Source organism: Pundamilia nyererei, unplaced genomic scaffold (assembly GCF_000239375.1).
Source record: "Pundamilia nyererei isolate P.nyererei 1_Seehausen unplaced genomic scaffold, PunNye1.0 scaffold00036, whole genome shotgun sequence".
Classification (NCBI taxonomy): Eukaryota; Metazoa; Chordata; class Actinopteri; order Cichliformes; family Cichlidae; genus Pundamilia; species Pundamilia nyererei.
In genome coordinates this window covers 3,896,523-3,911,555 of record NW_005187437.1, presented here as the reverse complement: position 1 = coordinate 3,911,555, position 15,033 = coordinate 3,896,523, and the positions used below count along the sequence as shown (strand labels likewise).

Sequence of the window (15,033 nt, the reverse complement as noted above, 5' to 3'; positions counted from 1 at the left end):
AAAAAAATCTAGTCTCCTATTTTTTGTGTCATATAGGAAAAGAAGCATCAATATCCGATGAGAAGACTCATCGGATATTGGCCTTACTGTGTGTTATTTTGTGGTGTTTGGTGCAGTTTTCTTGTTTTGTAGGATTGTTTTTTTTTTCAATGGGAGGTGAATATCTCTAACAAGTTTTTTTCACATTTGCACATCTTAATTTTTAAGTGAAATATGCGTTTTGAGTTTATGTACTTTATGCATATAAGGCAACGTTTTCCTTTTGCAGTATTTTTGTGTAGTGCATTTTTCTATGTTTTAACAAAAGGGGAACAAAGGTGTTTAAGTCAACCAAAAATGATGTTATTATTTTCACATACTTACTGAGGTTATGCGAAGTGCTGGAAAAGCTTGAAAATGGACTTGAAAGTGCTTAGAAAGGGCTTGAATTTAACCCTGAAGAAGGTGTATGAACCCCGCAAGACAGGAAAGTAAAAATCTCAAGAAGGAACTGATGAAAGTGTAAGATGAAGTTGCAGAGGAGAAAATGGAGTTGAAGGGATTCCTCAAAGCAATGACAGACACTGAAGTGACCAAGAAAGACTGTAAAAATGCACTGAAAGACCTACAAATGCACAAAAAAGAAGCTAAAGAGCTCCTCAAACAGTAAAACTGGCCAAACAGCAAAAAGAAAAAGTTAAAGATGCCAAGCAGCACCTAAAGAAAACCTTACAAGAGCTGAAGGCAAAAGAAAAGAAAGCCGAGGACAGGAGTGGATTCTGGAGCAGAGTGCAGAAGAAAAACTGTCCCAGCAACATCGAGTTTAAGGGGAATGATGGATCCACAAAGGAGGACCAATAGTTTCTTCTTCCTTCCCCCTTTCTCTCACCCCAAACCTTTTTCATGATCTTCTCTACCCTCACCCTGGCCCATGGCAAGTGTTGTGTAAAACAGTACCACACTTTCCACTATGTAACTGTGAATAAATCCATTATTGCTTTATTTTACAATGCAGTGCAAAAATATTATGCTCCCAATCTTTTTTTGAGCACAAAGCTTTTTTTGCCCCTTCCTGACTTCTTAAGTTTTATTAAGTTTCGTTTTTAAAAAAATGATGATTTCGTGTTTTGGATTATTGTCCTGGTAAACCTAAAGGCTTCAGGGAGCATTAATTGAGACAAGTGAAGCCTTTAGGTTTTTATTTCCAGTTCTTTTGTGACCTTCTGGATGAAACGTCGATGGGCTACGTCCACACGTACAGGGGTATTTTTGAAAATGCATATTTTTCTATGCGTTTGGGTCTTTCTAGCCTTGTGATTGGTCACCATTTAGTTTATAGCGTTTACATGTGGACGGAGATATTTTTTCAAAACTGCACGGCTCAACAGGATTTTCTTTTTAAAACAATTCCGTTTTCAAAAATACCCGTGTACGTAACCTTGGAGTAATTTTAGTAGGTCGGTCAGTTCAAGTCCCAAAGTGTTTGAAATGCCTTTGTAACCCTTTCCGGTAGTGATGTGCGATACCACTGATTTTCTTTCCGATCCGATACCAAGTAATATTCAGGGTGGTATCGACGATACTGATCCGATACTTTGTACAAAACTTATTTTATTTATTGTATCTCAAATAATAGCGTCATAATGATTACAGGACTCCGTGAGAGACGTCTGTCTCGCCCTAGCAGCACCTGTCCCTGTCCACTCCTCCTCTTCAGTTCCCCTCCACATAAGCTCATCATATTCTGTGATGTGATTTACTCTGAGGTGTTTGACACGGTTAGTGATGTTGCCACAACCATACATGCCAACTCTCCCGATTTTTCCAGGAGAATCCCGAATTTCAGTGCCCCTCCCGAAAATCTCCCGGAGCCACCATTCTCCCGAATTTCTCCCGATTTTCCACCTGGACAACAGAATTGAAAAACCATATCCCAGAATTCATAGCACGGCCCAGCCAATTCAAGTTTCCAACAATGACGGCAGCTACTTAGTTTTAATATTACTCTTATTTCTCTTTCTGGGTCGCAAAAAAACTTTAAACATATTTTCAGGTAAGAATGTAGCTGTGTAAACTTCAAATATCTGAGCCGACACATCGTCTTCAAACCCCGCGGTCTTTCACTACTCGGGTTAAACATGATATATAAGTCACTTTGATAACTTAAAAATGTTCTTGTTTGGCTTTTTCAGTGTTTTATTTGTTCGTGAGTAAATCGGTTTGGCTGAGATTAAAGTTATTAGATTAGATGAAATAAAATTTAACTTTATTAATCCCTCGGGAGGGGTCCTCCGGGGTTTTCACACAGCTGAATAAACGTTAAACAGAAAACTAATTAAACAAAGTGTGAGACGGTCGAGAGTTTACGTCAGCGCCTGGTTATATTTTAGATAGGAGCAGACGGCAGAGTTTCACTCCACCGAGGGAGCACGACGTACTACCCGGCTTTCTTTAGACCACGAAGGCCGGGTCCTCAGGTGGAAGCAGCCTCTGAATTTGGACACCCCCGTTGTTTCCGGGCCGGCCAATAATAACGGTGACATTTAACGTATTTTATCCGACAAATAAACCCTGTAAAATGCATTCATCCCCCCTCAACAGCCCTTTTGAATGTCTCCCTAGTATGGCCACAACACCTCACTCTTGGAGCACTTTTTTGCTACTTTTATCGCAAACCACGTCTCAGCTGTTTGTGGAGGTAAAATAAGTCCGCACATGACTCCAATTACACTCAGCCATTGTTGTGATCGATCCTGAAATATCGATTCCTCCGATACCAGTCATTTATGTTCTAGAATTGATTCTCATATAAAATATCAATATTTTAGTAATTTAGGGTAAATATGTAGTTTATCATTAACAGGAACAGTGGAAAGAAACTATATCATTCGGATCGTTTACATTCAAAGGAACTACTTCCTCTTCCGCCTTTCATAGTCATGTGCGAAATACGGCTGTATAAATGTCTCGCAGCCCCTTGGCGTTTTTTTAAATCCTGCATGTTATTAAAAGGTGGTGATGGCGAATAAATAGTCCATCAAAAGCTTTGTGGGTCAGTCCATCTCAGCCCAGGATCAACTTTATTGCTGGCTTATTGTTAATATCAGGTAACAATAACAAATTTTTATTTCCTACTTTATTGTTCATACTTTTTCTAAAGTAGATTTTCCTCTGTGACTTGTGTCTTTGATTTAAAAATAATGGTAAGCATCACTGTTTTTATTTTCAGAATTACTAATTAAGATTTTATTTTCATTAAAATTTCTTTCTTTGACAAAATAAAAATAATAATAAATATGTGTGTGTGTTTAAAATGGATTAAAAATGTAATGCGTCTGAGAGTTTATTACCACACGACTCTTCTTCAGCTGATTTCACACATAGAGACAAGAAAACTGCATTGTTATAGTTCACTTCAGTTATTATGTTACTGTTTTCTGTCATCAGATCTTGGGTTAATTATAAAAAATTTGTAACTGGTAGGGTTAATAAAAGAAGCTACTGCTGTACAGGATTAATAGTAAAAAGCAAGCAATAAATCTAAAGGCATGCTATATATATATTAGCACTTTGAAAATCTTACTGATCATGCAAAGCTCAAACCACATCGAATCATACATTCATCCACTTTAAGCAATATGATCTATCCCCAAATGCACAGCCAGTTTATAATCACTCGTTAACCTAACATGCATGTGTTTGGACTGTGAGAGAAAGGACCTCATTGCTCTGAGGGAAGATTAACTCATTTATCACTGTGGCAGATGATGGTGACGATGACCAGCCCCTGTCCTAAAACCACTGCACTGTATTTATCAGTTGGCCTGTTTCAAAATTACAAGTAAATTATACTTTATGTTAGAGAAAAAAAATACAGTCCTTGTCATGCATTCACGTTTTCTAATTGTTTATACAAGACACCCATCCTGGATCATATCAATATTCATTTAGGTTTGAGTGATCCAAATGCACCACATTGTGACAATAACCATAGCATAGCAGCTGATGATCAGTAGATAGATACGAAAGAGCAGGAAGTCAAGGACATATCCTACATGGCACCACTGGTCCAACAGCTGGCTTTCCTTCTGCAGAGAGACGAGGTGGGCACGAAGTTCAGCAAGGTACTGACAGATCTGTTGCAGTTCAGGCAGAGCAGATGTACCTGGCAGAAAAGTGGAGATTAAAAAGTCAAATAAAGAGCACTCCATAATATATTTAACACCACAGATATCTTTTAATTTAATACAGAATAGAACATTTGCCCATGTAACCTTTTTGTATCTGAGTGAACCAAGCGATGCCTGCCAGTATGTTTTGTCAAATACTTTTAAGGTCACAAGATTTTTCAGTACCAATTGGCCAATGGCAGTAATGACAGAGTATTATGTAGGTTGGCTACCGTTACTAACTGGGTGCTGGTCAGGTGCCCGGCTGGCTGGTTGAATGATCCAAGGACCAGAACTGCCATTGGCGTTTCCAGGTTTATCCTTCTGTGGTGTAGAAGGCGGCTGGATATCTTCTGGCCAGCGGTAGCAGATGAGGTTTGCTATATGTTTGAGCACAACAACCCTAACCCACTTTGGAACCTCCCGATATTTCAAGGAGTTATGGTGGAGGACATTTGTAATGATGACTGTTTCCAGTAGACTGATAACCATGAGGGCAAGACACACTGAGAAATAGATACCTAGATTGAAGAATCAAAGGACAAACATTAAAGTAGTCATACATTTAACTTTTAAGATGTTGGCTGAGTTGTTTATCAGCACTTTTAACAGGCAGCTAAATTTGGGACCTATAAGCCTTCCAACCATTTTCTTCTACTTATCTATAAGGTGGTTTATAACAGTATGCACCTATGATGGGAGTGCCATTTGCTGTACTTGGCAGCAGGTCGTTCATGATGAGCAGGAAGACTGTGTAGCCCAGGATGAGGGTCATTTTGAAGGAGGCACGGTCGACGCTATGGGGAGGCAGGTAGAAGGACAGGATGTCAATGAGCATGAGGAAAGAACTTGGGATCAGAAGGTTGACCACGTAGAGCACTGGGCGCCGCTTTACGACCACCTAGTGAACAAGAAAGCACATGCAGTTTAGATGCATCTTCCCAGGTGTGACTTCTGTATTCATAAAAGTGAGTTTTTAATTTTGCATTCATTCTGTTGGTTCTTTTTTGGTTTCTATAAACTGATAGATACTGAATTGGTAAATGCTAAATTCTAAAATACCGTTCACCGACTCCTGTTTGGGGATGAGAATGTACAAAACCATCTGCCTGTTGCAGTTCAAAAAGTTTGTATAGGAGAAGTAAGAAAGGAAACAGTTAGCTAAAAATCACTTTAAAGGTCTACAGTGATGCAGTGGCTTGCAGATAATCTGTGGTCAAGCAGTAAAGCCTTTTGGATGGTTTTAAAAACAACTTCTGACCTTAATAATAAGAGACTCAGCTACATGTCACACTCTGTGTTGAGCTAAACTATACCTGCTGGCTTACATTGTATATTTGCCATACAGACACTAGTGGTAAATAGCATTAATAAGTAAGCATCAGTCCCATTGTTGCTGTGCTGTGGAGTCTCTGATGCCCAAATTAGTTTCAGTCTGTTATATTTGTTTTATTTAAAAGTAGGAAATTCAGTGTGGTTCTCTGACCCAGAAGGTGATGATGTCCCATTCGTCGATTCCAAATTTAAGTATGGAGGTCTCTCCCAGTATGTCCACCAGCTCCCACTCTCCACTTGCTTCCAGGTATCGTTTTGAGTTTAGAGACATCTCCTTAAAAGGCAGAGCTGGACTGACCCTCACATCCCGTACTATGTAAGACAACCACAGCAACACAATACACTGTTAGGTATACATACAAAAGTAATTTTGTAATTTGCACACAATGTATGATAGTTGTGTGATTGAAATGAAGATATTTGGCTGTCATTTAAGCGGTTTAATAAAGTTATTCAATTAACCCTTTAGGAAATACAGACATTTTCAAACATAGTCCTTCAAATTAATTGGAGTCAGTCTCATAACAGTCACCTAATCTCAACCCAAACAAACATGTTTTTTATTTATTTATTACAACCCAAAAAGACCCAAAAACAAACGGCAACTGAAGGTGGCTTCAGTAAAACCCTAGCAGGGAGGAAAGGGAGGAAACAGTATTTGGTTAGATGGCTTCTGCACTTCAGGCAGTCAGAGAATTTGTATCCCAGTATTAAAAACAATTATTATGTTTAAAATTATGTTACTTTGTTCCATTAATATTATTTAGCCACTGAAGATGTGAACTATGTGTAAAATTGGCTGTAATTCCTAAAACGGCTGATGCAATTTTTTTGTTAAACCCTCTGAATTAAAGCTGAAAGCAGCCCATTCTTACTGGTGTGCATGTAAGAGCCAAATGTAAATGTGCAGTTCTGCACATCAAAAGGAAAACTGAAGATCTCCAGATTGCAGGATGAGACGAGCCGCAGCATCCTGTCCCAGCGGATGTGACCCGTGTGGTTAACGTAGACGTAAGGACATGCCTGGGAGACGTCGTCATCCACACTGGCAGGGGGAGGTGGGGAAATTAGGAAATAGTATAATATTGAACAAAAACAATGACAGAAAAGAGAGATCGTATTTGTATCAGTCCCACTGTGGATACATATGTATGAGACACAACAGATATATGTTTTGAGGCAGTGTAAAGTAAAAATAGAAATAAATACAAGTACAGGAATTTTTTATAACTTCATAATTTTACAAGTGCCTCTGTAAGTAATTACAGTAATCAAGTACACACAATACTAGGACCATAAGAGGTCTGTATCTATCCTTATTACACCTGTGGTTCCTCCACTGTGACAAGCTAAAATGTCTGTGTGAAAGAGTCGATAATGTAGCTGCAGATGACATCTTAGAATATCCACATGGTTTGTATTTTGTAACTGGACTTCAGGATCTTTGGCTGATTCCAAGCCTGTTCACAAAAATATCTTTTTCAGATCTGTATCAGCATCTCGTGCTTATCACTCTAGACTTATGGCGATTGTGGCTCAAGAGTTGGGAGTTCGCCTTGTAATCGGAAGGTTGCCGGTTCGAGCCCCGGCTTGGACAGTCTTGGTCGTTGTGTCCTTGGGCAAGACACTTCACCCGTTGCCTACTGGTGATGGTCAAAGGGCCCAGTGGCGCCAGTGTCCGGCAGTCTCGCCTCTGTCAGTGCGCCCCAGGGTGGCTGTGGCTACAATGTAGCTCCCATCACCAGTGTGTGACTGGGTGGATGACTGGATATGTAAAGCGCTTTGGGGTCCTTAGGGACTAGTAAAGCACTATATAAATACAGGCCATTTACCATGGCAACTATGCATGTGTGGTTTCATGCTTACAGGTTCATTTTGCTGAACTGATTAAATGCATAAATGTTATTATTTAAAAAAATGTTTTATTTGAAGTGCTTACAACTCATAAACAATGATGTCCGGAGACCAGAGCTCCTTCACAGGTAGAGAAATCTTCGTGACACCATCACACTCCTTGGGGTCCCAGACCAGGAACTCATTGTGCCAGTACTGCCACAGAAGTAATGCATTGATTTTAAACCTCCAGTGTAACATTTAAATATGTGAGCAGCTTTTTACAGTGTCCATGGTTATACTTACTATAAGTTTGACATTTATTGAGTACTTACCAGTCTCAGCCACAAGAAAGTAGTGAGTATCTGAGTTTTCTCATTCTGAAATACAGTGAATATGAGTAAACCTGTTGTTGACTGGTACCACTCAATTTGAGTTACAGTAAAACAGCATTAAATAAGAATAGGTATGATAATAATATGTGGTTTTAGAGAAATTCCTTAAGAAGTCTTGGTGCATTTCTTAAAGTGGTAATAAGGAAACTCACCACACCGAGGACAGCATACAAAGTGAAGGAGATGTTGGCTATGGTGGGATTGCTGAGGTTCACGGCTGGCCTGAAGGGTTGGAGGTCAAAGACAGCCTGCAAGGACTCGTGTGTTGGGCCACTGTGGCCATTTTTACAAGACAGTATACTGTAACATACAGACACTGACCACAGAGAAAATGTATTTCATAAAAACAACAAAACACAAAGAATAAACTTTGCTTTTGAGTTTTTGCCTTTATGGATTTTTACCTATAGTGTCAGATTAGATGGGGTGACCAAGAGGGTCACCTCAAGGCACCTTATATTGTAAGATAAAACCCCTAAAATAATGACCCCCTTGGAGCAAGCACAATAAATTGAAATCTATTAATTACTGTATTTTTCTGACCATAAGGCACACGGGTTATAAGGCGCACTGTCGATGAACGGGTCTGTTTTTTTATACATAAGGCGCACCGAATTATAAGGCGCTTGTTAAGCAAAACAAGCATTAGCATTCATCCTCCAGCGTTTTTTGAGAAAATTAAAGGATTTTAAGTGTGCCTTATAGTGTGAAAAATACAGTAGATATGATTCAGAAAGGTCATTGGAGAAAATTGTACTAAACAAATATCAGTAGTAGTGCAAGTAGCTGTACATAATATTAGCTGTGAGATGGTGATGACTAATTTATTCTCTGATGGTTTAAATGTATTTTGTGAAAATATTCATTAAGTCATTAGTTGTTTCGATTAAAGAAAAGCTTGATTCAGCAGCTCTGACTGTTTGTCAGCTTGGTTACAGTGTTGAAAAGAAACCTTATGGTTGCATACTCTTTTTTCAGCAATGAATAATAAGTGCCCTAGTTTCACCGAGGAGTGAAGGAGGATTTTTTGTTTTTTAAAGCGCAACAAACTTTTTTCTTAAACTAAATAAGCATCTTCTAAATTAGTGAGATGACTTTTCCTCTCCAGTTTACAGCTTATCTGCTTTCAGGTGTGTGTTTATGAGTTACACTAAGCACTTCTGATTGTAGACTTTATGATGGATTTTTTTAGGCGTATTTCATACATAAGACAGATAATAATGTGTATGTACAAAATGTTACTTAGTTCTATCATTTTCAATCAGCCAGATTTGTTTTGATTCTTAACTGAATATTTTAAAATGTATGTACTAACACTGTATGATAATTCTTCATATTTAAACAATAAGAACAAGAGTCTAATGTCCTGTATTCATTATAAAGGTATAGTTTGAAATACTCTCATTTTTAATCCAAACACATCAAGTTTTTGCTCAAAGTATCGGTATTGGATCAGTATTGCTGCCTGAATTTTACTGTATTATCATATCAGAAAGGAAATCAGTGGTATTGCACATAAGATAAGGGGGGAGAGGGAACTTATTTATAGCACTTTTAGAAAGATTTCTGCTGTAATCAAATGTTATTCATCAAATGTCAAATCAAATGTTATTCATTAAAAGCCATTAAACAATAACAACAGTTGCCAACTAGAAGATGAAATAACAAAAAATATTTACAGCAGTAAAAAAAACAAACGTCCTTGCAGTACTTATACTTAGAAAGTGTGATTCTAGCATACCACAGTGACATAAACTAAATGTACAAAAGGGAAAAGAAACAAATATATTTGCACAGTAAGACTGATTTTAACCTGGACCTGACAGATAAAACCTTTACATTAGTAATAATTAAAATAATAACAGTCATGCTTATCATTATTATTAAAAACATTTGTTGCAGATGAAAACCTGCTTAGGTTTAGAAAATAAAGTATGAACACTTAAGTAGGAAATAGAGGTGTTATCATTACCTGACATTAAGAGTAATCCTGTGATGAAGTTGATTCTCTGCTGAGACGGGCTCATGCTGAAAGCTTTTGATAGACTAAACTTTCTCCACCACCACCTTTTAATAATGTGCAGTGAAAAGCTCCTCCTGATAACACACACACACACACACACACATACTTGTTTTTGTCTCTTAAAGAAATATTGTAATGATGAACCTCTGGAGATTTAGTGCCTCCTTAACCACAGCCACTACCTGCCTTACCCCGAACAAAACAGCAATCTTAAGACTAATAAAGACTCTATTGTTTAAATCATCAATGTTTTATACACATTTTATAAATAGAGTCTCACAAATAACAGATTTCACTAAAAAAGAACAACAAAAATAATAAACAAAACAATATATGTGCTAGAACTCTGTTGTGCATACCTGTCTAACACGTTTTTTTTGTGTTATTATCTCTTTTATTGGGACAGCTGTTGAACATAACAGTAGTTTGCCTTTTTACACTTTCTTTGCTGTCACATTTTAACTTGTAATTGAAAAATAAAGAAGACAGAAAAAGAAGAGAAAAGAAAAGAAGAAGAGAAAAAAAAAACTAGGGTTAGGAGGCAGCAGGGCAGGTAGGTTTACGTAGTACTCAGGGTTGTAACATCATATACAAAATCACACCTCATATGCTTAACATAGTCTGTCCATTTAGACCATATTCCATAGAAGGTATCCCTCTGAAGTTTAAGAGAAAATGACACTTTTTCCATCGTATAGATCTCTTGTACAGAATGTGTCCAGTCTTCTATCGTTGGTGGTTCAGGCTTAAGCCATCTTCTCGTAAGAGGCTTTTTACTTGCGGCCAGAAGGATATACAGGAGTCTTCTGTCATTGGAATTCAGTTTATCCACTGGTGCATTGCACAAAAATATGGTCTCAAAAGTTGAAGGGAAAACAAATGAAAAAACATTTTGTAAATGATCATGGATTAGAGACCAATACTGGCGAATAACTTTACAGTCCCAAACCTTTAACGTGTTTTATTATGCAAACAGTCACAATGGCAGATTATTTCCGTCTGTTTGAGGTCACTGAGGCCTCGTGAATAGATTAAAAAACAAACACACAAACCAAAAATCACCAACAAAAATAGCAGTAAATAGAAAACTGTGGTCTATGCAATGCGTCACAAACACTTACAGGGTAGCACAGAACGTGTTTTTTACACCTACAGTAACCGTTCACCCATTTTGTTTTTCAGCACCTCCACCTGTGGGAGCAGCAGTCTTTTCCGATACCTTTCGGTGTGTACTGTGCTAATGATCCACACAATTATTTTTGGATTTATGCTTTTTTGAAAACCTATGACAGGCTCTGACTCTGATACATAGCTTAAAATAAAATGTATGATTCTTAAATTGTACATTTTGTCATAAACAAAGACAAGAACAAGGACCCAAGGTGCCAATCAAGAAAGACACCCCTACTTCAAAACTCACACCTTCAAGCTTGAATGAAGTTTGCATCTGTCCACGTGGACAAACCAAACGCTTTCTAGAGAACATTTTTATGGTCAGACAAGACAAAGATTGAACTATTTGGCCTCAATAACAAGCGGTGTGTTTGGAGTAAAGGTGAGACTTTGAAACCAAAGAACACTAAACCGTCAACCATGATAGTGGTAGCAAAATACTCTGGTGCTGTTATGCTACCAGTAGTACTTGTAGATAACACAAATGGATGGAATATTCAAACGGAAGACCACCTTCAAATTATTTAACTTTACTACAAATCAACAGCTAGATGTTTGCAACACATTTCAATGTTCCCAAAGGATAATGAAAGCAAACACACATCAACACTGGTTTTGGAATGCATAAAGCAGACTAACATTAAGCTTCACCATCCAAGTCAGGAAACTAACCACTATCAAATCTGCCAAAAAGAGTAATCAGTTATCTTGAATTATGCCCAACCCATATGGAAAAGAAAAAGGAAAAACTTATAAAAGACTTGCATCAGATGTGGCCTACTTCATATAGTGAATCATATAAGACTTATATGATTTACTCATGAAAGTGGCCACTTTCATATATAGTTTTAGTAAGTATCCAAAACATACAAGTTTCATTTATATAATTTTTCTAGGGATCTTATATCTGTTTTCACTCTTGTATGCTTTTCATAGAAGTTTCACACAAGACAGATACAAACTTTATAAGATTTATATATATCTTTTCCATATGGGAAGGCTTGTTGATGGCTGCACAAAACCACACAAAAAGATATATAACCAAAAATTAGTGGGGGTGGCTATTTATATTCGACTGTGTGTGTATACTCTTAACCCTGTGTGGATTAGAGAAAATCCAAAATAATTCTAACTTGTTGTTTTTAAAAGTCATTCAAGATGTATGATGTAGAACTCTTGGAAGGCTCAAATTAAACTTGGAGCTACTAGTCAGGCAAGTGTGAAATGAAACACAGAAAAGTAACATTTTGAATATTGTAAACACTTGCTAAATCAATAAATTTAGTATATTATAATCCTTTTTTTTAACCAGATGAACTCTGTAGATGACTGATCTGTTGATTTCATCTGAAGCCAAACACAGTGGTTATAAAGCAGAAGACAAGATTCATGACTAATAGATGGTCAACGACCAACCCAGTTCCTTCAACACGCTGTCCCCCAGGTGTGGTTGGATGGGTGTGAGGGTTTCTCTAGATGCGCATATACTCTGCAGATCTGTTAATGAGAAGCTGTCTGTCTTCATGTTGCTAAATATAATGTACTGAGTGAACTGCAGTTAACTTTTCCAAATGGCATTTTATTTTTACTTTTTGTATTTAAATTGAATTTCTTTATAATTCCAAAGGATATTAATCAGTGGGACACCAGTAGTGGAATTTTAAATGCTGTTTAATCAATGACACCATCCATTCATGTATTTTAAACAGAGATGAGAAGACAGGCTTCCATACACTTCCATAACTCAACCAAACAAAAGAAAACAACAACAATCTGAGCAAGTATTGCACTTTTTCCATCTCAGTTGCTTGTTAAAATTAATTGTAAACTGCAAAACTGACAACTAACTGACCAAGAGTGACAGCTTTTTTATTATAATAATTCATAATAATATAATGACATGCTAGTAATGCCATACTTTTAAAGTCAAGGTCTTTTTAATTCTAAGATTAAACAAGACAGAAATTTACCACTAACTTTTGAATTAAACACAAAATAACAAACAGCAAAGAAAATGTGAGAAAGACCTTTAATATTTTCACACAGATACAAAACAAAAGCTCATACTACTTACACAAGATCAGAAATTCTTAATAGTAAGTAATAGAATAAAGGTAAAGGCAACAAGTAATTGATACTTAGCACATAAAATATTAATTTTTGTCAAACGATATTTAGCTGTTTGTAAGTCACGCCGTATATATTAGCAGCTTAATGTATGCCAGCTTCGGTCTTTCTACCCTTTGTAACTGACATATGTCATGGACCTGGATCTTTGACCCAGTATTTTCAGCTTTTCATTTTGGACCTTTTGTTACTTTTGATTTTGAGAGATGGTGTTATTTTTATGGTGTTTTGTTTCTGGTGTTATTTCCTGTGTTTCCAATAATTAGTTCTTTATGAAATTATGTTAGTTCTCTTCCCAGTCTCGTCTGTGTCTGGTCCTCAGCGTTTCTTTTGGAAGTCAGTTTTGAATCCGTGTTTGTCTACCTTTCTACCTCCCAAGTCTCCAAGTTCATTTGTCTTAGTCCTGGTCTCAGTGTTTGTTACTTCCTAATTTATTTTGAAAGTCTCTTGTCCCATCTGTGTTATGTTCAGTTTTGCTGTCTCATTGTGGGCGTGATGTTAAATATTATTTGAAAACTAAAAGTTAATGCAAAGAGTTTAAAGAACAGACAAGCTAAAAAGTTAAATTAGGCTGCATTGTATGAAACCACCCAGATAATGATGATGGTAATGAAGCTGACTGTTATGAAGATGATGTAAAGGATGAACAGCAGGCGGTCTATGATTAAACCTATCTGGATCCATTCCTCTGTGCTCAGGCTTTTGCTCAGATGCTGCTCCACCTGAAGGCGGACGGCCTGGAGGACTCTGCCCAGGCTCCTCAGCTCTTGCAGGGTTTTGTCCTCACCCAGTGGCCCCTTCTGCTCCAGAGTCTTGGATTCCTCTGTCACTGGAGAGGAGACTGGCATTTTGTATTGCAGAGAAAACAACAGAGAAAATTATGTCAGCTTTGGCATTTTTTAAGAACTTGCTCATCCCGACATTCTATCCTACCTTTTGTGACCGGATTTTGGATCACTGTGTCGTTTCGATCTCTGGGCTTTGGAAGAAGGCATACTAGTCGACCCAGGATTTTAAGAAAAAGCACTCTGATCCAGCGAGGAGCTCGAGAATAGTTAGAGGAACCGCAGAGGAAGTTTGTAATGACGATAGTTTCCAGTAGACTAGCCACCATCATAGCCAGGCACATAGAAAGGAAAACATCTAATAACAATAATAATAATAATAGTAGAGAAATAATTAATGTCAATATTTTACAGACAAATACAAGTTAAATCCAGACAAAAACCTTTAAAACTAAAAAAAGGACATGGAGATGGAGGAAGACAGAGAGAGATGCATTCCTTCAGTTCACTGTAAAGAGTGTTGCATAACTCATAATGTTTAACTGTAGGGATGTGTGCTACTATTTGATTAGACAATTCATTTTCAGTATTGTCACTAATTGATACCAGAGGTACTTGTTGTTTAATCTCATTATTAACATTTTAATTGATGCCTAATGTCGGTAAATTGTTGTGTCCAAAATGTTATGTTGTTGTTGAGAAACGTCAACAAGGTTTTTAATCTAGGCCTGATCTTGTTACCACTATTATTGTGAAATATTTTAAAAGCAAATGATTGTGAATACAAATGGCAGAAATTAGCTCTCAGTGGGTTGATGGCCTCTCACTCAGTCAATTGGTAGGGGCTCAAAATAGAGCCGCTATTCCTCCATATTGAAAGGTCGCTAGTTGAGGCAGTTGCCTCCTGGGTAAACTGTTCCAGCTGGGCATCTCCTACCAGGAGAAAGCCCCCGGGATACCCAGGACACACTGGAGCGATTTAATCTCGTGACTGGCCTGGGAATACCTCAATCTTTCCATGGATAAGCAGTAGTGATGTGCGATACCACGGATTTCCTTTCCGATCCGATACCAAGTAATATTCAGGCTTGGTATCGATGATACTGATCCGATACCGATACTTTGTACAAAAGCTTGTTTTATTTATTGTATCTCAAATTATAGCGTCATAATGATTACAGGACATCAGATTACTTGTTCTTATCACTTAACAA

General features: G+C 37.5%; 1 protein-coding gene across 1 annotated transcript; it reads right to left on the bottom strand.

The window, feature by feature from the left end:
* Positions 1 to 3,724: 3,724 nt before the first annotated feature.
* On the bottom strand, positions 3,725 to 9,738 carry LOC102214125 (5-hydroxytryptamine receptor 3A-like). Its single transcript, XM_013910115.1, has 10 exons — positions 9,689 to 9,738; positions 7,864 to 7,984; positions 7,652 to 7,696; positions 7,423 to 7,532; positions 6,359 to 6,528; positions 5,635 to 5,795; positions 4,839 to 5,049; positions 4,382 to 4,669; positions 3,952 to 4,144; positions 3,725 to 3,803 (listed from the first exon to the last, which is right to left on the bottom strand). The coding sequence occupies exons 1-10, from the start codon at positions 9,736 to 9,738 to the stop codon at positions 3,725 to 3,727; spliced, it is 1,428 nt and encodes a 475-aa protein (XP_013765569.1).
* Between the last annotated feature and the right edge of the window lie 5,295 nt (positions 9,739 to 15,033).